Consider the following 26735-nt stretch of genomic DNA (forward strand, 5'->3'; position numbering starts at 1 on the left):
TGTTTACGCACTTATGTCGCCCGTAGGTCTCCGAGTAGTCAGTCATTCCGCCTGACAAGCCACCCGAATATTCAAGATGACAGGCACAGGTTAAAATCTGTATGGAAGCATTCCTTTGTCTTCCCGATCAACCGATACTGCTATTTCTTCATCAGATGAGGATAAATCCGAGAAGTCAGCACTGGGCATAATATAATCGAGCCCTTGGTGCGGTACGGTACATGTCAAATCCTCGCACATAGGTCATGTGACTCGCAAAAATGGCAGCGCCCCTGAAAATTCATAATTGTCGATAAAAATCTTCTCAAAACACTATTAAATGAGAGAGGATTTAACATCAAATTGTCAATTTAGGGTACATATTGAATGACCTATTGGAAACACTGTTCATGCAAAGCACTGGATTTCCCCTTTAAAAAAATAAAACAAAAAATTCCTGTGGGACATAGTCCAAACGTCTCATTGAGTGTTTAAGGTTCCTAAAACCTGACAGGGACTGTGAACCAACATGAGTAACCTATAATCCAGATCCCATGTTGCCAGATATCTCAATAGTTTTGTCCCCTAAATTCACACTGACAGAAAAGGGAATCAAAGCAGTGAAGTGGTCAGGAATGGAAGTGCTGGTGGGGGTCTTCAAAGGTGAATGTGTAGTTCAAATACATATAGTGCCCATAGGAATGCCACCGCATAGACACAGAGAAATATATACATAACACGCACAATACACGGGAAGCGTGGGGGTGTTGATCACAACAATAACATCCTTTATTGCTGTTGTGAGTCCACAAGGGAGGCAGCCAGCTGGCTTTCAGGCAAGAAGAGGCATCAGAGGCTTTTAGGGTGGTGTGGAGGGTTGAGGGCTTGTTGTAGCAGGGCTAGCATGATCTATGCTAAGAGTCTCCGCCATCCCCAACACGGGCAGCATCCTATGTATCCGCTGCCTGAACCTGAAAAAAACAAAACAAAACACAAGACTAAATAACAAAAGGAGGACTCGACAAATTACAGATACTGTAAAGGAAATATGGTTTGAAACACATGCAAAAATGGTGAGGCTTGCTGAGTACTTGACCTGGAGATCCTTCTCAGAACTACGTTGCTTACTGCCACTAACCAATTGAGGTACGAACCACAAGAAATAGCACCGCATGTCTCCATGCAATTAGGACTGTTTTAACAGCTAGATGATAACATAAAACTAAATACATTGAATCTGGAAAATTAGACCATGAAAAGATATATCTTAAAAAAATCACTAACTTGCCCTAATGCACTGAATTTAAAAGTCCCATTATCTACTTTTATGTGTCCAACAAGCTAAGATTGAAATAAAACAGCCTCTAATCCAAAATGAATGATCAATCAACAAACCTTTTTTACACTTTATTTATAACTTAACTCTTCTTTACAAAATACAGTATATGATTCGTAAAGGGCGTCATGGTGACTCAGCTGGAAAGTGTTGGCCTCAGAGTTCTGAGGTCAATGCCGGGTCTGCCTGTGTGGAGTTTGCGTGTTCTCCCTGTTCCTACGTGGGTTTTCTCCATGCACTCCGGCTTCTTTCCACATCCCAAAAACATCCAACATTAACTGGACACTTTAAATTGCCCGTAGGTGTGATTGTGAGTGTGACTGGTTGTTTGTTTCTATGTGCCCAGCGATTGGCTGGCAACCAGTAAAGGTTGTACCCTGGCTCCTGCCCGATGACAGCTGGGATAGGCGACAGCACTCCTGCGACCGTTGTGAGGGTCAGCGGCTCTCAAAATTGGTGGATGGATGATTCATGAAGCTGAGTGTGAAAGCTTTTTGTTCCAACAATGTACTGTACGTACAAAGTACCCATCAGAGAAAACCAGACAATGATACTTCAGAACTCACAAATTCTGCAGTGGACAGGTGACATTGGAGAAGATGGATTGCGAACAATAATTAGAAAACTGACGTACATATAAAGAGGCAAGTGTATGTGTGTGTGTGTGTGTGTGTGTGTGTGTGTGTGCATGTTCTCGTGTGTATGTGTACGGGTGTGTGTATGTTAAGTGGAAGAAAGATAGATAAGGAGATTGCAAGTTCTGAGGATAGAATGGCAAAGTACAAACATCAAAGAGTCGTGGAAGGGGGAAACAGCTGGTCAGTGTGTGTGTGCGTGTGTGTGTGGGTGTGTGCGCGTGTGGGTGCGTGTGTGTGTGTGTGCGAAAATGTGTACACATGGCGATAAAAATCACAGGTTGTGTGGATGTTCATGTCTTAACATGTAGAGGCTTTTTGCAACACAGCTGGGCAGAAACACAGGGTCAAAATAAGAATCAAAATAACAGGTGCATTTGTTACATAAATGCTGTGTACCTGTGTTGTGCTTGGAATTTGGAGCAAATACTTCTAAAATGCTGTTGTTTTTTCTCCCTCAATGATACTGTGGATGTTTTGAAATGTTAGCTCCCTTTGTTTTCTCACCTTTTGGCAGACATGCATGTGATACTTCATCCATTGATTTGAATTTCATGGGCAATAATGATCACATGACAGGGTTCGCACGCGGCCCTAAAAGTCCCTAAAAACCCCTAAATTTTCGAAGGTGCATTTAGGGGGTCATGAAAGTCCTTAAAAATCAGCAAAAACCGGTCAAGCCCCTAAAAAGGCCTTAAATTAAAAAAAAAATCAAAGGGAGGACCTCTACCGCCAAAATTCTCCCAAAAAAAAATTATCTTTTATTTAAAAAAAATAGCGATCCGTCTGGCATCCAAAACAGCCGGAAATTGTCAACGGAAGTCACCGTGTTGACAACTAGTTGCCATCTTGTCGATATTCCATTGTTTGTTCCGTGAGTAGGCATTTCACTTCGTCTTCATTACGACGTAGTGTAGTTCTTTCATCGATCCAACTTGTATCATGGGGAAGTGCATTTTTCAATACGCTTGGGTTGAAAGTAAGGGGTTCGGGAGCTGGGTTCGTTGAGATCCAAAAGATCGGCACATGTCACTGCCATTTGTGAAAGCAGAGTTACCAGCTGATGTTGGGCGTCAAAGCGCTGGAGTCGCACCGGAAAAACATGCTGACACGAGATACGCTGATTTGGCGAAGACTCTCTCATCTTCCGTTGGTATGAATCTGTTTCTAAAATATCAAGATAGTGAAGCATCAACTTCAGGCAGTGGTACTGGTAGTGCATGTGCACCTACAGTTGTCCAGTCATCGACTTCAACCAGCCGGAAGTCAGGCTTTATGAACGTAGTTCAATACACGAAGACGGACTCGTTAAAGGCAGAGATCGTGTGGACTTTAAAAGTGATCTGCAACCATTACAGTTACAAATCTTGTGAAAATAATTCGAAAGTGTTTGCAGTCATGTTCCCAGACAGTGACATTGCTAAAAACTACCACTGTGGGGAAAGGAAGACTTTGTATCTGGCTACATTTGGCATCGCTGCCCACTTTTCAGCTCTACTGCCTCAAAGCCAAAAAAGCCAGAATAGAGACTGACATATCTACGCTTATTGAGAAGGCTGACAGGCTGTGTGAGGAGGCAGAAGAAAAGAGGAATCTGAGGTTTATCACCGAGGCCAATGCACTCAGAGGCAGAGCAAAGGACAAGAGAGCCACTTTGGCACCTCTGCAGCAACTAATAGAGGAGGCACTGGGTAGGCTCAAGGAGCTAGAGTAGGGGTGCTGAGACAGACATCAGTAGAAGACATTTGTGTATATAGTTGCAATTGTAGTTAGAAACAGTTTTTCTGTAGACTGTTATGTGAAGACATTGACAATGGTCATATCAATGAGAACTACCACAAGGGGTGACAGGTGATCACTGTCACAGGTACTGAGGTACTGGAACATTTGATGAACCAAGAACGGTTGATGGCACCATTAGGGGAGTCTTTTTTCCTTACTATTGATTTGCCACGATTGTCCTACATTTTTCGTGTCAGTTCTAAATTTTTTCCATGTCGGCCCTAAATTTTTCGGGTCAGCCCCTAAGAATGCCCCTAAAAAGCCCTTAAATTTTTTGGGTCAGACTGAGTATGAACCCTGCATGACAAAACATGAGAATAGGCATATACTGTACCCCTCTCAAAGACAATTTCTATACATGAACTGATGAATTCTCTTCCTCAATTTTTAACTGAGACTTGTAATAAAATTAAAAAATAAAACCTACATGGATAGCATCTTTAATACATTGCACACACTATATTTATTCTGCAAATGTTGCAATTATTTTTTTACTTTCTGGCTCGTACCCCGTCATTCAGACAAAACGTGTCTGATGATGAATCACGTTTTACCTTGAAGGCAACACGTATTCCAGCAGATAGTGCTATGAAGATGATGTCCTTGTAAGGTCACACCTAGTTCTAAGAGCATGACATGCCAGTAGACAAAACCACACTTCCATTTTGTTGCTCGTGATTGAGTGAGGGGGAAAAGGGAACTAACGGGTGGAAAACAACATCCTTCGATAGAATCTGATTATGTGCACATGAACTATCTGTTTTTGGGGGTATCTTGGGAAAGCTTCAATGTTATACATATACAGTAGTCACTTTGCTTTTCACATCCATCCATCTATCCATTTTCTAAACCACTTGTCCTCACAAGGGTCACAGGAGCACTGAAGCCTGTCTCAGCTGATTTTGGGCATAAGGCAGAATACACCCTGAAGTGGTCACCAGTCAGTCACAGAGCACAGAGTGGGAACCGAACCCACACTGCCTGCACCAAAGTCAGGCGGGCGTACCTCTACACCATCAGTGATGCTATCCGAGCAATCAAATTGAACCTTTAGTACGTCACTTTATTTGCTGCTGATTTGCTACGGTATTGTGTCCATGCTCATAATGTCACACTTATATTCTTGCAGAAAAAGTTAAATTTAGGAATCTGACTTTATTGTTCATCTCACCTTTGGACATGTGAGCACTGTTGCTTGTTTAAGTTCAAGCTTGTCTCAGAAGGTTGCTTGTTTCTGTAGAGTTCACTTCTTAATACAATAGAACAACATTACACATTGGTCCTACACTCATCCACTTTATGGTTGCAGGAACCAGGAGCCTGACCTTGGGTTCAGGCAGACTACACCCTGGAATGGTTGCTAGTCACTCACAGGCCACTTATAAAACACTGAACTATTCAGTCTCTGAGTAGAAACTCAAACGTTCTGCCTGCACAGCGAGTGAACCACCACAGCATCAATGACTTTAAAGCTAAAATATTGCTGTCATTACTGATTTATCTTTTTATGTGGACTAAATCTCACAAAAACATATTAGTGTCACACAAAAAGAAATGAAGTCAATGTGTTTTTGGGGAAAAGTCTTTTGAACAAGTGATTGTCAAAATCAGGTGAACATCTTTTTATCTTTTCTTTTTAAATCCATTTGGATGATCCATTCATCCATCCATCGATCCATTTTCTGAGCTGCTTATACTCACAAGGGTTACAGGAGTGCTGGATCCAATTCCAGCTGTCCTCAAGCAGGCGCAGTACACCCTGAACTGGTTGCCAGCCTATTGCAGGGCACATGGAGACGGACGACAATTGCACTCACAATCACACGTGGGGGTAATTTGGAGACTCCAATAAATGCACGTTTTTGGGATGTGGTTGGAAACCGGAGTGCCTGGAGAAAACCCACGCAGACACTGGGGGAACAAGCAAAGATCACACAGGCGCGGCCTGGATTTGAACCCTGATCCACAGAACTGTGAGGCAGTCTTTCCACCATTCCACCTCCAGTTGGATTATTCTGAAAGAAATTACCTGACCACACCTGCAATATTAAAAAAAACAAAAATAATCTTGGTCAAAAATTTTGTCTGAGTACAATGAATGGGGGAAGTCAAGATTAATTTAAGTTGGGTTTTTTTTTTTAGATCTGGAAAATATCTCTTTATTTGTCAAAAATCTGAATGGTAACACAAAATAAAACAATAAAAGAGGTCATTTCCATCCATATGATGTAATATCCAAATGATCCATATGAGGATATGTAAACTGTTGTTGATATTGATATGATATGATCTGATAGATGATAATCAATGATGATGGAGTTGATGACATTCGATTGTCTGTGAACGCTCTTTTAAGGAGTGATTTGACAAGATTCTCAACAATCCTCATCTTAACACCGGTGCAACATGTAGTAACAATTGTAAAATTATGAAGAAGAAAAAAAGATGTGGCTTTTATATATTTTTCTAGGTAGCACTAAAAATCCTTTGTGGCTTTTGAATTAACATAACATTCAGAGTAGAAAAGATTCCAATGGTTCTGTCAAATCTCAGTGGAGGTAGGACCTGAGTGAGCAAACCGTTAGTATTGATCTCAAAAGCGACATCAATTGAACTCCAATTGAATCCAGATCAAGTCAAAGAAAATGGCATTTCAACAGCAGCAGCGAGTTCTTCTACTTTCCCATTGACGGTATGTTGGGTGCCTTTTTGTCATGTCGAGACCTTCAGGGGAATTCCCGATGAATATTCAATAATAATTTATTCTTTCTTCCTCCTTTGCTGATTCCACTGCACCGCAGCGCTCATGTTTATTCTTGTTGAGGATCAGTAAATCCTTGTCGCAGTGCAGGGTCACCTGGGGTGTCACTGGGTCTTTATGATGACGGCATGATCTACAGTATATGAATTGCGCTGGCACACAAATACTGTTCCATCGATCCGTTAATGTAGTGGCGTGGGGAAGTGCATGGCTCTCATTTAATAAAATCATTACCCCTCCCACAAGACAAAGACATTTAGAGAGCAAGGAGAAATGATGGGAGTCAGAAGTAGCGAAGAGGGCACATAAGGTAACAATGAAGGGGATGGATTGCAGGGAAATTATTGTGGTGAAAATTGTCTTGCACAGATCTTTCCAGCCATTTCATCTCCTTCCTTTTTTCCTCACAATCACTTCTGCGCACAGTGCACAGAGGAGCGTTATGCAGTCAGTCAGGCTGAGGTCGATATAGCTTGGCGAGCGACCTATTGACAGGGCAGGAGCGTGTGAGAGATGAGTTCAATGCACTTCAATTTAGCCCCACTTGCTTTAATTACTTCCACCCAGTTTGAGAGGATGAGAAAGAAAGAGACAGAGAGAGAGAGAGAGAGAGAGAGAGAGAGAGAGAGAGAGAGAGAGAAGATGAGAAGGGTGGAGGGATGCAAAAATGTGAATGTTGACAATAAATATAGTGCCATTATTTAATCCAACATCTGTTAGGCCAAGGAACTTTCTGACTTTTTGACCACTTCATATGTACACAGTATTTAGAATTATTAGGAAAGTATTTTGACCATGGTGCCACGGTGGGGCAGCTGTAAAGTGTTGGCCTCACAGTTCTGAGGTTGAGGGTTCGATCCCAGCCCCGCCTGTGTGGAGTTTGCATGATCTCCCCGTGCCTGTGTTGGTTTTCTCTGGGCACTCCGGTTTTCCGTCCACATCCCCAAAACACTCTAAATTGCCCCTAGGTGTGATTGTGAATGTGAATGTTGTCTGTTTCAATGTGCCCTCCGATTGACTGGCAACCAGTTTAGGGTGTACCCCGCCTCCAGCCCGTTGACAGTTGGGATAGGCTCCATCACTCCCGCGACCCTTGTGAGGATAAGCGGATAAGAAAATGGATGAATGGATTGTGACCTGCTTGCCAAATGCTCAATAAAAACTTGACATTAGACCAGAATTTAATTGAGTTTGACTTGAACTCACCGGAACCCAAACTTTATAAGTCATCTTGTTTAAAGTTGGAGATCAACATTTTCATTAAGAGTGTTTGCCTTTTTTTTTCTTTTTTTTTTTTTAAGGAGAAACGCTTTAGGTGGAGGGGGAGATCCATGTAAACCTGGCGAGACATCCTGGATTGGTATGCACTTTTGCCAGTGTGAAGTAGCCACCTACGGGAGCTATCAATTATCAGACAGCAATCCAGACCCTTGTCAGTGAAAATGAATATCAGCTGTTTCAGTGCTAATTGATAGCCTACAAAAAGGGCTCATTGGGAGGGTGTGAGTTAAAAAAAGACATCTGATGATGCAAATCAATTGATGCAAAACACAGCAATGGCATTGGTCACAGGAGCATATCTAAGCTCTGGAATGTTCCAGTGAGCACGGTCGGGCCATAGTATGTAAGTGGAAAGCCAATCATACGACCATAAATTTGGTTGGATCAAGTGCTCCTCGCAAGATTTCTGACAGAGGAGTGCCACAAATATTCAGAAGAGTCATCCAAGAGCCAAGGACCACCTGTGGAGAGGGTAAAAAAAAAAAAATGGAATTTGCATGTAATTTTGTCACAAGGCATGCCGTATGACTGGTTACCACATCCACCTCGCAGTTGTAAGGATCTGGGTTCAAATCCAATCTTGGCTGTGTGGCGTTTGTATCTTCCACTCATGCCTGTGTGAGTTTTCTCCGGGCTCTCTGGTTTCCTCTCAGGTACCAAAAGCATGCGTGGTAGGTTAATTGATAACTTTAAATTGTCCGTATGTATGAATTAATGCGAATGGTTGTTTGTTTATATGTGATCTGTGATTGGATGGTAACCAGTTAAGGGGTTTCCTCACATCCTGCTTGCAGTTAGCCTGGATAGACTTCAGCATATGCGTGACCCTGATGAGGATAGGCATTGTAGAAATGGGATGGATGTTGGTGGTGACTGTTTAGCACATCTGCCTCATGGTTCTGAGGTCCCAGGTTTAAATCTGGCCTCTGTGTGAAGTGTACAACTTTTCCATGGCTTGAATGGGTTTTATCGGATACTCCGGTTCCACCCACATTCCAAAAACGTGCATGGTATTCACTGAGGACGCTAAATTGTCAATACGTGTGAATGTGAGTGTGAATAGTTTTTTATGTATATGTACCTTGTGATTGGATGGTGAAAAGTTCAAGGTGTACTCCGCCTCCTGCCCAAAGTCGGGTAAGATAGCCAACTGTGACCCTAGTGACGACAAGTGGTTCAGAAATTTGATGGATGTATTTTTCCTTTACAGATTCATCATTTATCGCATACAGCATTCTTAGTAATGTGTTTAAAACAATGGTTAAATCACACAGACATTTTTGTTTTACGTAGCATGTTGAAGAATGTGATAATTATGATGATAATAATTTAAAATAATGCGGAGCAGTGTGAAACATTCATCTCAACTTCAATTGATCTAATTCAAAATGATAATCCTTTTGCAGTTTGAAATACTAGGTGGCATCATCGGATAATGGTTGCCTGACTCAGATTTCTGATATTTAAAGTTCCAGTCTTGGCTCCAAAAACTTGCACGTCACATTAATAAAAGATTCTAAATTGACCAGAGGTGAGGATGTAAGCGTGAATGTTTGTGTATATATTATGTACCGATGTTTGGCTGATGACTATTCCACGGTGTATCCAGAGTAGCTATGAATGATATCCATCCATCCATCCATCCATTTTCTGAGCCGCTTATCCTCATGAGGGTTGTGGCAGTGCTGGAGTCTATCCCAGTCTGTCATCGGGGAGGAGGCAGAGTACACCCTGAACTGGTTGCCAACCAATCGAAGGGCACATGGAAACAGACAACAGTCGCACTGGCTATGAGTAATGGGCAGATTAAAAAAAACCCTATGAACTTGATGCTGACAGCGAAATAAAGTTAGTTGGGTCAAAATATCGGCACGTTTCATTTTTGTGGACGGCATGAAAACCAAAATAAGAAGGCTCGTTTTGGAGTGTGGTGCATAAGGTTGCACACAACACCATACAATCACAGCACAGAATGTTACTTTTCCCTGCTAAGTTTTTTGGGGATCTGCTTTTTAAATTATCTGTTTTAACAGCACATTCTGATGTTGAAAAAAGAAGTAAAGTTCATGAAAATCGCTTGAGAAATGAACAAATTCTGGCATATTTTCACTGTATGTGCATTCCCTTTGATGAAAACAATTTTCTCGACATCGCAATCTCTACGTGAACACGTGGTATCTGTGGTATCCAATCTCTTGCCCAAGATGGCCTAGGTTTCAGCCAATGACGTAGAATAATAACTGGACTGCACACTCTGCATCCATTATTGGTTCTGCCGTGGTCAACAGGCTCTGACTTCTGGTAAACATACACACATTGTTATGGAGAATGATGCGATAAATATATAATTATTAATTATGAAGGGGGGCACGGTGGGGCAGCCGGCAAAGCATTGGCCTCACAGTTCTGAGGTCCCGGGTTCAATCCCAGACCCGTCTGTGTGGAGTTTGGATGTTCTCCCTGTGCACTGTGTGGGATTCCTTCGGGCACTCAGGTTTCCTCCCACATTCCAAAAACATGCAACATTAATTGGACACTCTAAATTGTCACTAGGTGTGATTGTGAGTGTGGCTGTTTGTCTCGATGTGCCCTGCGTTTGGCTGGCAACCAGTTCAGGGTGTACCCCGCCTCCTGCCCATTGACAGCTGGGATAGGCTCCAGCACACCCCGTAACCCTTGTGAGGATAAGCAGCAAAGAAAATGGATGGATGAATAATTTTGAAGGTTAAGATGAAACACACTTACCGGTAAAAGGTTACTTCTTTGCGACCGCATGCACGGTTTTCACAACAACAGCGCAACAAAAAAACTAAACCTAACATATTCCAATTCAATTCGATGTTATTATGTTTTACAATATGAAATTGTAAGGATGTCAACTTTCACGGCAAATTGTACCCAAAGCAATGTTTTGTCATGACCGGAAGTTGAAGCCGAATTACCATGTGAAAGGGGTTCGTGCACAGTCCAGTTTTTATTCCACGTCATTGGTTCTAGCTCAAATCTAATGAGGCAAAGTCTGATAGAAAATGGATTGAGTTTTTGGGAGAATTTTTTGTAATGTCTGTTAAGACTTAACCTATAGGACATTTGATATTTTGCGGGAGGAGCGCACACAGGGCAAGATTATGTTTATGGCGAGGTTATCTTTCAAATGGACATTATGTCAGGCATGTATACAAAAGTGTAGATAACAATCACTTTTGGGTCTCTCAGAGGTCAAATTATTTGTTAGTCAAAACCTGCATACCTGTTGTGAGCACTGGGCAAGAGGTTTGTTTTGTCTGAGTTCACCGCAGATGAGTCACTCGCGGCATTAATCTCACGCACAAAAAGGCGACGAAGGACAGGGCGCGTGTGATGTTGCATGTGTGCGCACGTGTGTTGTCGACCGCAGGAAGATGGCCTGTGTGGGCATTGCCTGCTGGAGTTACGTACCAGCAGGGATCACTTCCACACCTGCCTGCCATTTGACAAAAACAAAAGCCCTCACCTATCTCATACGCACAACCACATGCTCTTTCATACACAACTCTTGTCATTGATAGGGCGGTGTCGGAAATGTGTTGAAAGCTTTGAAAAAAAAAGAAAAGACTACCGTATTACCTCATTACAGGGTGGTCTGGGATTTTTTTTCTTTTTTTTTTTTTTACTCAATGAAATAGAGCAGCGCATATCATGGGAGGATGTGTTACATTGAGGCCTTTTTTTTTTTTTGTTCAAACCCATTTCATCATAATAATTAGTGTGTGTGTGTGTGTGTGTGTGTGTGTGTGTGTGTGTGTATATATTATATATATATATATATATATATATAATATATATATATATATATATATATATATATATATATATAACTGAGCAATCAGGGGAGGAGTGCCTTGGTGAGAGAGATAAAAATCAACCCAAACATCAGTGTGGCTGAGCTCCACAGATGCAGTAAGGAGATGGGAGAAAGTTCGAGAAAGTCAACCATTACTGCAGCTCTCCACCAGTTGAGGCTTTATGGTGGAGTGGCACGGTGAAACTCAGAGCAAGACAGATTCAAGCATGCATGGAGTTTGCTATAAAAACACCTGAAAGACTCCAAGATGTTGAGAAATAAGATTCTCTGGTCTAATTGAACTTTCTGACTGGTGTTTTTAAGCTCCGCCCCAGTTGCTACAGTTGCCATGTCCCACAAGCTTCCAAAATGGCGACTGAACAGAACAGGTTTGAAGTCGATTCTCTATCATGTATTCCAGATAATATTGCAGTACGTTAGCTATTTTTTTCATAACTTCAGTGGACAGAATTCTTAGGCTTAGTATTGTATCTCTGCTTTTTGCAGATGATGTTGTATTTGCGCCATCAAACCATAATTTCCAACACTCACTGTAGAGGTTTGCAACCGAGTGTGAACCAACTGGGACAAGAATCAGCACCTCTCGATGTGAGACCATGGTCTTAATTTGTAAAAGGGTGAAATCCAGTCTCCAGGTCAGGGATGAGTTCCTTTCCGCGGCGGAGGAGTTCAAACATGTTGGGGTCTCGTTCACAAGTGAGGGAAGAATGGAACGGAAGATCAACAGGCGAATCAGTGCAGCATTTGCAGCAATGCGGACTTTATACCAGTCCATTGTTGTGAAGAAGGAGCTAACCGGAAAGGCAATTAACTGGTCAACCTATGTCCCTACTCCCACTTATAGTCACGAGGTATGTGTCATGGATGGAAGAACAAGATCCCGGATACATGCGACCGAAGTGAGTTTCCTCTGCAGGGTGTCCCGGCTCTACTCAGAGATAGGGTGTAAAGCTTGGTCATCGGGGAGGGGTTCAGAGTAGAGCCACTACTCCTGCGCATTGAGAGGAGCCAGATGAGGTGGCTCAGGCATTCGTTTAGGATGCCTCCTGGACACCTCTCCGGTGAAGTTTTCCTGGCGTGTCACACTCAGAGGAGACGCCCTGGATGCCTCAGGATACGCTGGAGAGACTATCTCTCACGGTATGCACAAGAAAGCCTTAGGATTCCTTCGCAATAGGTGGAGGAAGTGGCTGTATTGGGAAGTCTGGGCCTCCCTGCAAAAAGATAAGTGGAAGAAAATGGATGAATTTGCAAATGAATCAGGTTGTCTTAAATACATTTATATATAGAATTACCCTGCCACCTCAACCATGCCAGGCAAAAACTCTCATGATCAATCTGAATCTTCCTTTTACAAAATGATGTTTCCCCCCTCTTGCTGTCCCTTCATAAGTGCTCGCCTGCTGGATCAAGTATGGGTGATCTAAACATTTGATGGAAAACCCCACAGATGACTGCGCCACAGGAAAAATTTGGGGGAGGAGGCGTGGCACAGCACACACACACACACACACACACACAAGCCCTCACAGATCAGTCAGACATGCCTCTGGTCAGGAGAACCCCTGGCTCACCTTCACACAGATTCATAGATCACACACTGGCGCATGCACGCGCACACACGCACGCGCGCTGCCTCTCTCTCTTTTGCTCTTTCACACACAGAAGTTGTGCTGACATGAATCTATGCAGTCACTTTGACTCACATAAACATGCCTCCCCCATCCCAGCAGCACACACACACTTCAAAGGGAGATTGCAGCATGACAGGCTGCAACACTTCGAACCCACATGCAGTGTTACTGTTGGTAATTCCTTCTCTCACAAAGCCACCTGTTTTTTTTTTTTCGGTTTTTTTTTAACAAACCTTCAAGCCATTCCTTCCTCACTCTGTCCTGGTTTGAACAGTAACACACACACGCACACACACACATGCTGGTACTCAACCTTCCTTCTGATGTCCTCTCACCGCACCCTGCGTACCCCTATCTGAGAATTCATCCACTCTGACACTTTTCCTAGACACAATGTCCTCCTTTCTTATCGAGCTTCCTTTTACATCAAAGACGGTTCTTCATTGGTTTTCCTTTTAAATAAAATCTGACATTAAAAAAAGGCCTATGTGGTCAAAGGTCAAATTAGAGCACACCGTGTCATCAATTTCAACATCAGGTTCGGGATAACTATGTAGGTAGACGATGTCAAAGGTGAAAAGAGTCAGTACAAATTATTGGCAACTATTGTATCCTTTGTCGAGCTGGTTTAACGCTCTAACTTGTCCTTATAGATGTGAATGTGAGCATAAATAACTAGCGGTATTTGTGTCCCACGACTGACTGATAACCAGTCAAGGCTATACCATACCTGTCGGCTGCAGCCCACCTGCGATCCTAATGAGGAGAAGCACAATAGAAGATGGATGGATGGCTGGATGGATAGTGGTTGGTGTAACATAATTCTTGTGGAACAATAAAAAAAAAAAAAAGCCAAAACTCAAATCCTCACATCGTAATAATCTATTTACAATTTTGAAATATTTTTTCCAGGCAGTGTTCAAATGATTAATTTCCAATGTCCATTGAGTATGCCTTTATATTGCACTGCAAAGATGTGTCAATTCCTTCATTCAAAACTTGCATTTTAGTTAAATAATTGTTAAATCAAAAGAAACTTGGAGCATACACAACAGGTTAAAGGATCTGTCGAGTGAACTCTGACACAAACGAATAACACTCCAATAAATTCCACACATGTTCATGTGCAAAGCTTTGGCACATCATCCACTGTCACAATCACTCTTTCGTATGTCTCCACTCACTCTGCCAGAGTTGTGCACTCATTGTGGGTTGTTCCAAGAAAAGGGGATGACTCACCTGTCGGTAGGCAAGTGAAGAGAGAAATAAAGGGATGATGACGGAAAGGATGAAAGAACGCTGCACAGCATCCGCCCTACTAGTCACTTGTTAATTGTGGTGAAATGCAAGTTTTCTAATCACATTGAATCCCTTCAGTTCCTTTTCAATATAAAACATGGTTGCTGTTGAAATGTGTGCGGCACGTTTGTTTTTGTTATTATTATTATTGTCATATATTCTCCAGTTATGTGCTGTTGCAACCAAATAATAAAAAAAGAAAGCAAAACATGGAACTGATTGCTCAGTTTTATCAAACCTCCTTTTTCTAGTGACCTTTATCAAATTAGTGATAGTGTTGGTCCTCTGTCCTTGTAAACATGAATTGACATCTATCGCTGAGAAAATGTAGGGAATAAGCAGAACCAACAAGAAGAATCACTTTCTATTTTATTAAATCTACATTTACACTCATTTGAATATGTCTTTCGTGTCTATGTATTTTCTTTATGACTTTGAACTGTGTTATTTACTGCCTGCCGTTAGAATGACGATGAATATTTGTCAATAATGTTGATGACAATTATATATGTATTTTTTTTCCTTTTTTTAATGAAGCTATAGCGGCTAACAGATATTTTGACCTCTATTCCATGTTTTTCAATCTAGAGCAAACCTTCCTTCTGTTTAACATCTTTTTTATAGTCATCAGTATCTGCTACATCTATTCAGCTTGTCCATTGTGAACTGTAAATAAATCCTCTGATTTGCTGACTTAAACATTAAGAAACTCCAATCATTGTCCAGTGAAAAGCATGTACCAACCATCCATTTTCTGAGCTGCTTATCCTCACCAGGGTCACAGGGATGCTGGAGCCTATCCCAGCAATCATCAGGCAGGAGGCAGGGTACACCCTGAACTGGTTGTCAGCCAATCACAGGGCACATAGAAACAAACAAATGTTTGCACTCACAATCACACCTAGGGGCAATTTAGAGTGTCCAATTAATGTTGCATGTTTTTGGAATGTGGGAGGAAACCGGAGTGCCTAGAGGAAACCCACGCAGGCACGGGGAGAACATGCAAACTCCACACAGGCGAGTCTAGGATTGAACCCAGGTCTTCAGAACTGTGAGGCTAACGGTCAAATCAGTCATGTCGCTGTGCCACTGTAGCATTTAAATAGCAAAAAAAAAAAAAAAAAATTACTGAATTTGGAAATGCATTTTTTGTTGAATTAATAGATGTTAATGTATGTGAATATGCAGAAATGACACACATTAAAACCAATAAAAGATGTACTCATATTTATTTTGTGTCATATCTGTAAAAATATATTCTCAAAATAAATAAATAAAGGAAATAAATATACACGTTTTTTTTCCAGGATTCTGGGCTCAATAAATAAGAATAAAATCTGTCTACAGGTCTTTAAGGTCCTGGAGTCCAATCTGTGCTCGTTGTTTGACTGCAAGTAGCGAGAACGTGGTGCACATCCTTCACTGGGTTGTAGTACGACCGTTTGGAGCAGAACGCAGCCACCATAGATGAAGTCCATACAAATTCTCTTTTCTGTTCATCTCCTTATGAGCATCTTCTACACATCTGTAATCAGGGTGCCCCTGATAGCTCCAACTCTGTTTTCTAGCGCAAATAGGGCTGGTTTCCAGTCCTTAAAACCAGCCTGTTCTGTAAAGTAGCTATACTGTGTTAGTGGGCTAAACAATTTAAGAATTTGTTTATTTAGCAGCTTCACTATTGTACAAGGCAGTTCTTAACCTCATTGGAGGTAATGAACCCTGTTGGTTTCATACGTGCATTCATCAAACCCTTCTTATTTGGAAAAATTAAATGTGATTTTTTTTTTAATTCAAAACATAGGTGTGCACAAAATGAACTCAGATGAGCTCACTTGCACATAAATTCACTGTGTTCAAAGAATAAAACCAGCAAATCATGAATTTCAATCAAAAACCTAACCAGATGGATAATTACTGCAAATCAGTGTTTCATTATAGAGCTAAATTTAGGAAAGCTCAGCTTCACCCTGGCAAGTGGTAATCTCATATCATTTTCGCAATGTCTGTTGTTGTTTTTTTTTTTTGTCAATATGTTCATCGTCCCCAGTTAAGATTGCTTGCAAATATAAGTTGTAACTAACAATATTTATAATAGACAGTATGAGTATGTCAGAGTCTTTCTCCATTCGGTGATGTCGAAAGGCTGACAGCATTGTTGGTCCGAAGAGTTTTCAGGGATCGTGCGAGTGGGGTGAACAGACAAACCGTGTGTGTGTCTTGACCACCGCTGAACCCCAGAGACCGAATCAACCCCTGCCCATCGAAGGAATCCAGGATAAGAACAACTGGTATAGCATGAAAGAAAAGATCCTGCAATGTCTTTGCAGCCACAGCAGAAAAAAAAAAAAAATATATATATAGCAGCTACTTGTTAATCTCAACTCGCCATTGTTCACTTAAACATGCAGAATTGGACAAGCAAGTACTATGAAGACTTGAAAGAAATCCGTCCTGGCTGCTCACACCATTGCATACGCCAATAATGTGATAATATATGGAGGTTCTGTTTCTGTTGGATCATCGCAGATGTTCCCTGGTGCTTTTCTGTTGAGCTCCCTTCCAAAGTTGTTCTGAGTGGGTCGCTATCCTTCCACCATTCCAGGAATCTGGATTTGGTGCATTTCTTGCCATCCCTTTTGAATCATCCGTCTCCCTCAAAATGGGGGCAGTAATAGATGCACACTCAACACCTTTGAGTTTGCTTTATGGCCCACGTTTGTGAGGCCTCAGCTCTGGCCAAGTATATCCCTGTACAGTTCTGGTACTCTGTCTGGATCTACAGGCCTTGGTAGGAAGTGCGTGAACCTCTGATGCCGCCTTGATCTTGTTCCATCCCGTGGCGTGCCGTCTTTGTTCAGAGCGACAAAGTAAAACGCTCCTTTTTGTCCATGCCTGTAGACATTCGATGAGTAAGTGTTGTACCAATTTTCTTCAAATTGCTCCCGAAAAACACTTTCTGCTGATAGCTTCTGCTGCAAAACCAAAGAATAATAATGTCAACGACCGCTTGGTAATGAGTTACTAACTATTTTGATTCGATCATTGGAAAGCTAATCTAAATTGATATTATACTCACTGATCCATATAGTTCTCCTTTGCTGTTCATGGAGAGGTAAAGGCCACTGTCTACACCTCTGATGCTCACGAGCCCGACTGCCAGACTGATAAATTCCAAAATACCTGCGCACGAATTACAGCATATTAAAAACCATGAATATCTTCAACAGTAACATAATAACATCATCTCTTTGTCCAGATTGCCAGAGTATACTAGAAATAATTTCCCAACAATTCGTTAGCGAAAGCAAAGAAGTGAACCTTTCACATTTAAGATGCACAAAGTTGTATATGGCCAGGACAAGTGAGGTTAGATGTCTGGAATGGCGTTTGGCACGAAGCCGTATTTGGATCCAGAGGGAATGAAACAAGTGCTAGAAGAGTTACAACCCCAGAGTTGCAAAATATATCTTTAAGAGGCCTACTTTGATGCGTCTGATAAAGCTTTTGATCATCTTTATCACCAAGGACATAATGAAAAGCTTTCAAACTACAGTATGTGCAAACAATAACCCCACGTGGACATTCTCAGAATATAAAGTACATTTTGGAGAGTTGACACTTGGCTTTTACAGCTTGAGAAACATACTTATCTTTTGCCTTAGGTTGCCTATGGTTAGTGGAGCCTATTAATCAGCATTATGCGACACAAATGGAGTGTTGTGGAACACCACGAGTGACAGTGTAGTTCAATATATTGCAGCAGCTGTCGTCACAGTGGTAAAACGCGACATTTAGACCTATTATTAGTACTTCAATACGCAAGGGATGCCATGGATGTCATAGCTATCGGTAAAAGCAAGACTGTCTACAACATGATGAACACTTGCACAGTATGAGAACTAGATCCAAATTTTGGCTTTTCTAATATAACAATGTTATTTTGAGTGACACTGCCAGAGTGCTATTCATTTAATATTGTTATTATTGGGCAGCAAGGTGGATGAGTGTTTGCAACTCTGCCTCACAGTTCTTGTGTGAAATTTTGTCTGTTCTTTCCATGCTTATGTGGGTCTTCTCCAGTTACTCCAGATTCGTTGTAGTCTCTATGTGTAACGCTGAGGATGAAGGGCTGTTTATGTGCCTTACAATTGGCTGGTAACCTGGTTCAGCTCTCTCGTTATCTTATTGAAGATAAGCAGTACTGATGGTTGCATTATTGTAGAACTGCACTGAATCACACTAAGAGCTGTTTCTAAAATTTTTATCGGCTCCCCAGTCAAACTATCAGACCATGATGCAGTGCAGTTTTAAACCAAAACAAACACAAATGTATTGATAAATTGATAACTGTGTATTATTCAAAATTCAATGGTGTTATGTTACTCAATAATATCAATAGATATTGATATCATGGCAATGGATCTTGATATTATAATCGTCTCCATGTGGAAGTGATGCATTATAAACAATGCTAAAAATCAACTGTTCACACCAAGAGTGGTAATATTTTTGTGTGTGTTACCTAATGTCAAACTAATGACGATACTTTTGGGGGCAGCTCATAAAAATCTGTGAGATGTCAAGACTTGGGCTGTAAACCCAGAATGTGAACGTTCAATTCTTGTTGTGAGTAAAAGTTGTTTTGTAGAGATACTATTCTGTTTCCTGGCTTTTGTTGATGTGCCCTTGAGCCACGGACGACCCCCCCCCCTCCTCGCCCCCACCGCAAGCGGTACAGCGCCCTTTCACTCCTCATCGCTCCTTAATTGCATGCCTTGCCCGATTTGGTTCTATATGCGTGGTGAGTAACACAATACCAGACAGTGAAAGTTAATTTTCCTCTTGAGGGATTAAAATCAATATAATAAATTCTAATAATGACAATAATGCCTTCCGCACCGAATCTGCTGTGGTCCGCTCTGGTGCCCTGCACGGTCCCATCGGGGTGGATCTCCAGGTGGAAGCCAGTCCTGCAGTAGAGCTGTCGCCGCCTCAAGATTCCCTTCAGGTGGCTGAGGTCCGCTAAACTCCGGGACAGACGTTCCGACGACATCAGGTGCTCGTGCTGCTCTTGCTCAACGAGTCCGCTCACCGTGCTGTATTCCACCGCGCCCCCGGGCCTGAGAAGGAAATGAGCGCTGCCGGCGGACCCAAAGCTGTCTAGAAATCCGCTGAAGATCCCAACCTCGGCTGCTGCCCCCATCACAGTGAGAACGAACCGGACAGGTTTGCAAGACCCAAAGTTGAGATCAGGAGAGCCTCTGGGAGCGCAAAGTAAAAGTTGCAGCGCCGTTAATCAGCAGTGCACGCAGGCATCCCGTTTTGTACAACAGTGTCCGGTCTCCACCTATGCACTGCAGTTTGTCAGAGCACCATCATCATCACCATCATCATCATCAACTCGCTGGTGCGCTGTCTCTCTTTTGGGATACTCCTCTTTGGACCGATGCACAGGAGAGGGGTTCCTCTTACTGCCTCTCTCTCTCCTCCTCCCCCTCCTTCACCCACTTCCGACTTTTTATTTATATTCGGTCTCAGAATGTAAAGCAAAAGAGGCAGCAGCTTTGCAACTGAGGGCAGAGGCTCCCCCCGACCGAGCTTTTTATGCAAACCAGCCTCAATCTCTTCCTTTATGGCGCATTTCGGCACTGCCCCCCCCCCCCACCCGCCCAGAAAACCCAGTCACCCCCGCGCACTTTCATGGTCTCAATGTTTGCAATGACCCCCCCCCCCCACCAAAAACAAAAATTTTTTTCAAAATATGTAAACCAAATAAACAAACACCAACCAAAAAAACAAAATTGTTTCAAGCTCATGGCCACTGCAGTGGATCCCTTTTAAACCAATCAAGCTCTTATGTCCACTCAAGAGTGCACCACCTGAGTGTGAAGAATAAACACTGCCAAAGTGTGTGTCTGACAAACAGCATAAAAATGATCTTGCCATTACCCTAAATGCTTTACGGCCCCATGCACGCCCGTCCTCGGTGCAGCGACAAGCAAAAGGAAAGCCCCTGTTTGGGTAATTTTCGCAGACGGCTGTTGATTTATTGCTCCTGCGTTTTATGTAAGCCAGGAGCACATTTACAGGGCCCGTAAACACTCGCAGCCGCGCGTACACACCTGTGCAAACGACATCCACTGCGCCGTCAATCCCTTCATTGATCTTGCCAGGGATCTTTGAACAGTACAGGGGCGCATGCATCCTCACTTGTGGTCTCGAAGGCCAAATCAAAGACGCACAAGCTTCAAAGTGGAGAAGATCTTGTAAGAGGATCAGGCAAAAACAAGCTGCAGTGGGGAAATACCTATTTGAACTGCAGGCCTCCAAAATACCCGGACACGTGAAACTTGGCTTTGTGATGCATCGCTCTTTTTAGAAATAAAGGAGTGATTTTTGAACTCCACGGTAACTGTTTGCACAGTTAGACATTTCTGCAAATTCTATAGTTACTTACCATATAGCATACATCAAAATGCATCGGGCAATTGAGCACCAGCGACTGTGTTATCCTTACGAAGGCATTACATCTCTTTTAACTCCTGGGAAAAAAGATGAACGTACTGTCATGCATGCCCATTATCCCCAGTATGCATTTTAACATTAATGTCTCAATAATGTTTTAATATATAGAAATAACCAGACAAGAGACAGGATCAAGAAAATAAGATTATACTTTTTTTATTTTTATTATAAGGTATACTTATACACTGCTGTGAACATGATACTAGGACACACATACGCAACTTACTTCTGTGGAAGGAATCTCATTGTAGAGATGCAGAATTTCTCAATCATTTTTGCGGAACGTGAGAAACTAATTCCAATTGCTACCTGTGCAGGTCAGTGAGCAGTTGCAAGATCAGATTACTCTCCTGCTTTTGTGAGGACTTTAAAAAAAAAAAAAAAACAATTGTTCCTAATTATTATTATTATTATGGCAACTGGGCGGCACAGTAGATCAGCTGGAATGCATTGGCCTCATAGTTCTGAGGTCCTGGGTTCAATCCCAGCCCTGCCTCTGTGGAGTTTGCATGTTCTCCCCGTGCCTGCGTGGGTTTTCTCCATTCATTCCGGTTTCCTCCCACATCCCAAAAACATGCAAAATTATTGTACACTCTAAATTGGCCCGAGGTGTGATTCTGAGTGAGGCTGTTTGTCTCCATGTGCCCTGCAATTGGCTGGCAACCAGTTCAGGGTGTACCCTGCCTCCTGCCCATTGACAACTAGGATAGGCTCTGGCACTCCCCGCGACCCTCATGAGGATAAGCGGCTAAGGAGATGGATGGATCGATTATGGCAACTGTGTAATCAGCAAGTTAATTGAGAAACCTGAACTGTTGAACTGTTGCTTTCCTACAGTCAAAACTGTACGTGTTGGTAAATGACATGGAGTATCTTACGTTTGCAGTAGTTCTACATGACTCCAATAAAAAGCCGCCAAATGTACCTCTCAAAACAGGGGGGCAGAACAACTTGTGTAGTGGGGCGCAGTCCTCAGGTGGCACACAAAGATGCCTAAAATGCTCACTGTTGTTTATGTTACTCTTTGGAGTTGCTGCATGTAATGATTCTACTGATATGCCACATATGCTCAGATCTGCAGTACCGAGTGCAGTAGATAAGGGGTGTGAAACATACTGTAGGTGATAAACGAAAGGCCAAAAATTGGGGGACGTATGCCCCCAGTGTTCCCTTGCTTCCAACGCCTCTGTTTTCGATGGTGCACATTTACCAATTTTAAAATAGTCTGAGTACATCCAGGAAAGGGACTAAATACACAATATTTATACAAACCAAGTAACAATTGCACAGGACTATAAAGTAGATATTCAACAACAATTCATTGAAACCTTGATCTATAGTTAATCTTGAGAAGTCACTGAGAGTAAGTCCTCATTTTCAGTGCTGCAGACAACAACAACAGAATCAAAAGTAAACAGTCCCTGATCATAATATTGAATAAGAATGTAGTGATTCCAATTCCATTATTGTTACTGCTTATAAATCAGTTTTTTTATCGATGAAATAATAGAAATGGATGTCTGTGCTTCAACTCTTTAATGACTTTAACTCTGGACTGAAGATACAGTATATCCACTAATATACTCATAATCTGTAATGCATCCTTAGCAAAAAAAAAAAAAAAAGAAACAAAGGGACTTACTGTAGTTCCCAAAGTATGTCAAGAGACTAAAAACCTAATGCGGTTGATGTGTACCTAATAAGATATCAAAGTCGATTAGGATATTGTCGTGTTCCACTCTCATTGGTCCAGAGTAAATGAAATAGTTTGTTTTTTAAGACCAAGTGAGACCACAATTTTAAATATGATTGTGTGCTAAATGCAAGGATATCAATTCTCTTAATCAACAGTTACGTTACTCTACAGTGTTTCGTTTGGATTCAAACTTGATACCCCCATCCCCACCTCCCAGCAAAATAAAGAATTTAAGAAGAAGAAGAAGAAAGTAATACCGTATACAGAATTGGTCCGTAATAATGAACATGTTCAACCAGTTTTGTCAGAACGCAACACTTTTAAGTCGCTGCTGCCCCGGTCAAAGCACCAGATCTGTTCATTTTTATTTTTTTCAACATCCTCAACTCGGTCCTTGCTTTCCTTGCTTTCCATTGACTCAATTGGGCTCAAGTACAATGCACTTTAAACTGACTCACCGGTGGCCAAGTCCCAGAGAATGTCCAGTCCAGAAGACAAACTAGTCTATGAATCAAAATACAAGTAATTGGTTTTACAAAAAAGACGTTTTTTTTTCCCCATTCCTAGAGTATCTTATAGGGTATTCTAGGAAGATGCAGAAGAAAACCTGATTGTGCTTTTACCAAATTCATTTTTTTTTTGTTGGCAACTTGGACCTGCCGCCGCATTTTTGTCGTATCACTTGCACATACAGTACAAGAGCTGTATCAACATTTTTGCTTTTACAAAGATAATAATGCTGAAATTCGATTTTTGATTTGTCATTGTTTGTGGTGGAATAAAACAATGCTTCATCCTAGATTGAATATTTTAACTCTCGGTAGCAAATTGAAGTAACGAAAACAACACTCAATACGATGCAGTGCAATTCTTCAATTCTTCAAACCATGGAATCATAACTAAAGGGCACAAATGTATTTATGGTTGTTTCAGGATGCGCGGACTTGGTGTAAAAGTGGATGGAGTACTAAGAATATGAATGTTTAAAAATGTATTATTTAATACTTTCATAGAATGTTTGTCAAAATGTTTTATCCAAATAATTCATTCAATAAATAAGTGCATCTGCAATGTAAACTCCATGCAACGTTTTGGTATTTGAGAGTAGCTTGTCTCACATTCTCAGTCAGCAAAGTCACATCGCCTTTACTTTAGATCTGGACAGTGCAATTTGTACGCATGAGCATGACAATGTCTTTTTAGTCCTTCTTGAGCTCAACTAAATGCAGAGCACCACTCGTTTTCTGAGAAAATGTAATGGCTTATTTTGGAGGCAGACCAGCACACCATGCACTTAATATTCCAGTGTTAAAGTGCTCCTATGATACAATATATATTACAATTATAATATATATTCCTGTCAACATCTCAGTGGATTGCTGTGATTTTTTTTTTCTCGAGGGCATCAATATTTATACAGACTATAAATTAACTCTATGTATGATGAATAGTTAAATGCCATTTTTAACACCAACTTTGCATCGTTAGTTGGTCCATGGTCTTTCTTTGTGTTCGGTAAGTAGTTTTGTCTCAACCAGGAGTCCAAGTTCCAGCTTTATGTTGTATTGATTTCGGTGGCCAAACACACATGTGCACGCACAGCTGCCCCCTCCCTGGGGAGTTCGTTTGATAAATGACTTGACGGTGTGTTAGTGTGTTCTTTGTGTGTTTGTGTATTCTTTTGAGGTCATATGTGATCGTTAAGCAGATCATTTTGTACTCATGTCTATTTATCCAAAACGACAAAAGGGTAGAGGCATTTGCGGCACAGATTTTTTTTTTAGGCTGTACACCTGTGTGTTTGCAAGTGTTTAAAACTAAAAAAACAAGACACAGAAGGTATGAGTGTTATGGCGTGCCTCCTTACTCTGGCTTCCCCCTCATTCATTAGTATTTATGACCACAAAATAACGTTCCCCCCAAAGGATCGATCAGCATCACCCCCAGGCTGATCAGATCCTGATATATTAGATATTGATCAGGTCACAATGAAGACATCAACTACAATGACACAATTTCACATGAGGTGCAAAGTGAAGCGTTCCCATGGTCACATGACTAGCCAAAACGATTTCTCAGTTTACTGCTTCCTTAATAGCAGAGGTAGTGGAAGGCTGAATGAGGCCAACCATGTAAGAAACATTTCTGCATGAAGGAGGCCCCTGGGGTTCCAGCCCCCCCCCCCCAAGCCACCTAGACAAAGAAATTACTGATTGAGTGGTGTTATAAGATCATTACTAAAAAGCCTAAAGGTTAAAGACAATTGTTGTCAGATTGGTCTGGCAGAACTATACTTGTCATGAATCAATGGCGCACGGGCGGACCCAAATGCAGGACTCCAAGACGAGGACATGATGTTCAGTAGGTTTTGTTATAAACGAATGTTGTGCATGACAACACAGTTGAAGAAGGCAGGATCCAAAACACAAGAAACAATGTCCAATAACTATGAGTCAACTAAAGAGCATCACCAAAAGCGTGACTGGAATATAATGGCGCACCGGCGGAGTAACCCTGGCTGCGGGAAAGCATACTGAACGAACTGGCAAATGCCAGTGACAAAACTCCAACTTAAATACATTGTCCAATCACAGTGCCTTATATGACACAACTGTCAGAGATGAAACCGCCCGGAGCGGTGGCCAAGCCACGCACCTCCCAGCCACGGTCCAGCCCAGCTCATGACATACTGTACGGAACAAAAAAAAAAAAAATCATAATATCTGCAATGTAAAATCATTATCATTATTTCTCCATGCACAAGATTTTCCCCATTCAGATTCATTCATTCATTACCGCTTATCCTCACAAGGGATAACCCATCCTGGAGCCTATCCCAGCTATTTTCAGGCGAGAGGTGGGGCAGACCCTGAAGTGGTTACCAGTTAATCACAGAGCACATATAAACAAGCAATCATTCGCAGTCACATATACACTTGTGCGCAATTTAGAGTCTTTAATTAACCTACCATGGATGTTTTGGGGAGGTGGGAGGAAAGCAGAGTACCCAAAGAAAGCCCATGCAGGCACAGGAAGAACATGCAAACACCACAAAAGGAGGGCTGGAATTTGAACCCCAGTCCTCAGAACTGTCTACCTTATCCAGTCGTGCAACGTGCAACCCACAAGACAAAAATATTATTAATTAAAATACATAGTGCAAATACATAATTGTGTTCTTACACATGCCAAAAATACTGAAACGTTTTTGTACTACACAACAGAAAAAAACACATCTATCACCCTACTAATCCTTGAAGTATAACTAGTCACTATCATTCATCTTATGGGTATGAAAGAGAATTAACAATGTAAGTAAAGTTCACATTAAAAAATAACTTGTATCAAAAGGTGTTGCTTGGTAAAGTGTTTGATTTGATCCAAAAAGAAAAGACCCATCCAGCTGAGGGCAAGTAGTGTTGGTTCAGTTCCCAATCACTGACAGTGTGAACAGGAGTGCGAGTGGTCGTGTCCACGTGTTCATTTACAGGAGACGCGGTGTACATGTCCCTTGTACTTCTTCAGAGGGCAGTTTTTGTCTGATACTGGTTTATATTTGGGATACCAGATGCACGGTTTTGCTTTGGGGTACCTTGGTGGAGCCGGTGGACCACCCCGGGTCTCTTAGTGTGAGTGGTGGCCTATCCACTCTACTGCTCTCGACTCCTAAAAATGCTTATAATTTGCATAGCCGCTCCCATCACACTTCAGTTGTACAAGTGGCATCCTTTCCACTCCCGTCCTTGTTCTCTCCAGTCCTGTCATATGTTGCTGTCCTTCCTTAACAGGGTGTAGCTGCTGTAGCACTACTGCCCATTCTAATGATATTCTACAAGTCATATAATGATTTACTTTCCTCTTCTTTTTTTTTTTTTTTTTTTTTTTTAAACCTAATGTCCTGCCATTTGTTGTCTTTTCCGAGCGTTCCATTGCTGATATAGTTTGTTACACTGACTAGCACTT

The 26735-nt window shown here is 41.7% G+C and overlaps 1 protein-coding gene and 1 long non-coding RNA gene across 2 annotated transcripts; one reads left to right on the forward strand and one right to left on the reverse strand.

Moving 5' to 3' along the window:
• The first annotated feature begins 8022 nt into the window (after window positions 1-8022).
• Window positions 8023-12929, forward strand: LOC133506497 (uncharacterized). The gene is made up of 3 exons (XR_009796508.1): window positions 8023-8246; window positions 11922-11986; window positions 12105-12929. It is a non-coding gene; the product is annotated as an uncharacterized LOC133506497 (long non-coding RNA).
• A 4156-nt stretch (window positions 12930-17085) lies between these two features.
• On the reverse strand, window positions 17086-19754 carry LOC133506286 (fibroblast growth factor 20-like). Its single transcript, XM_061830270.1, has 3 exons — window positions 19451-19754; window positions 17628-17731; window positions 17086-17523 (listed from the first exon to the last, which is right to left on the reverse strand). Exons 1-3 carry the CDS (start codon window positions 19752-19754, stop codon window positions 17278-17280), a joined length of 654 nt encoding a protein of 217 aa, XP_061686254.1. The 3' UTR covers window positions 17086-17277.
• Between the last annotated feature and the right edge of the window lie 6981 nt (window positions 19755-26735).

This window comes from Syngnathoides biaculeatus, chromosome 9 (assembly GCF_019802595.1).
Source record: "Syngnathoides biaculeatus isolate LvHL_M chromosome 9, ASM1980259v1, whole genome shotgun sequence".
Taxonomy (NCBI): domain Eukaryota; kingdom Metazoa; phylum Chordata; class Actinopteri; order Syngnathiformes; family Syngnathidae; genus Syngnathoides; species Syngnathoides biaculeatus.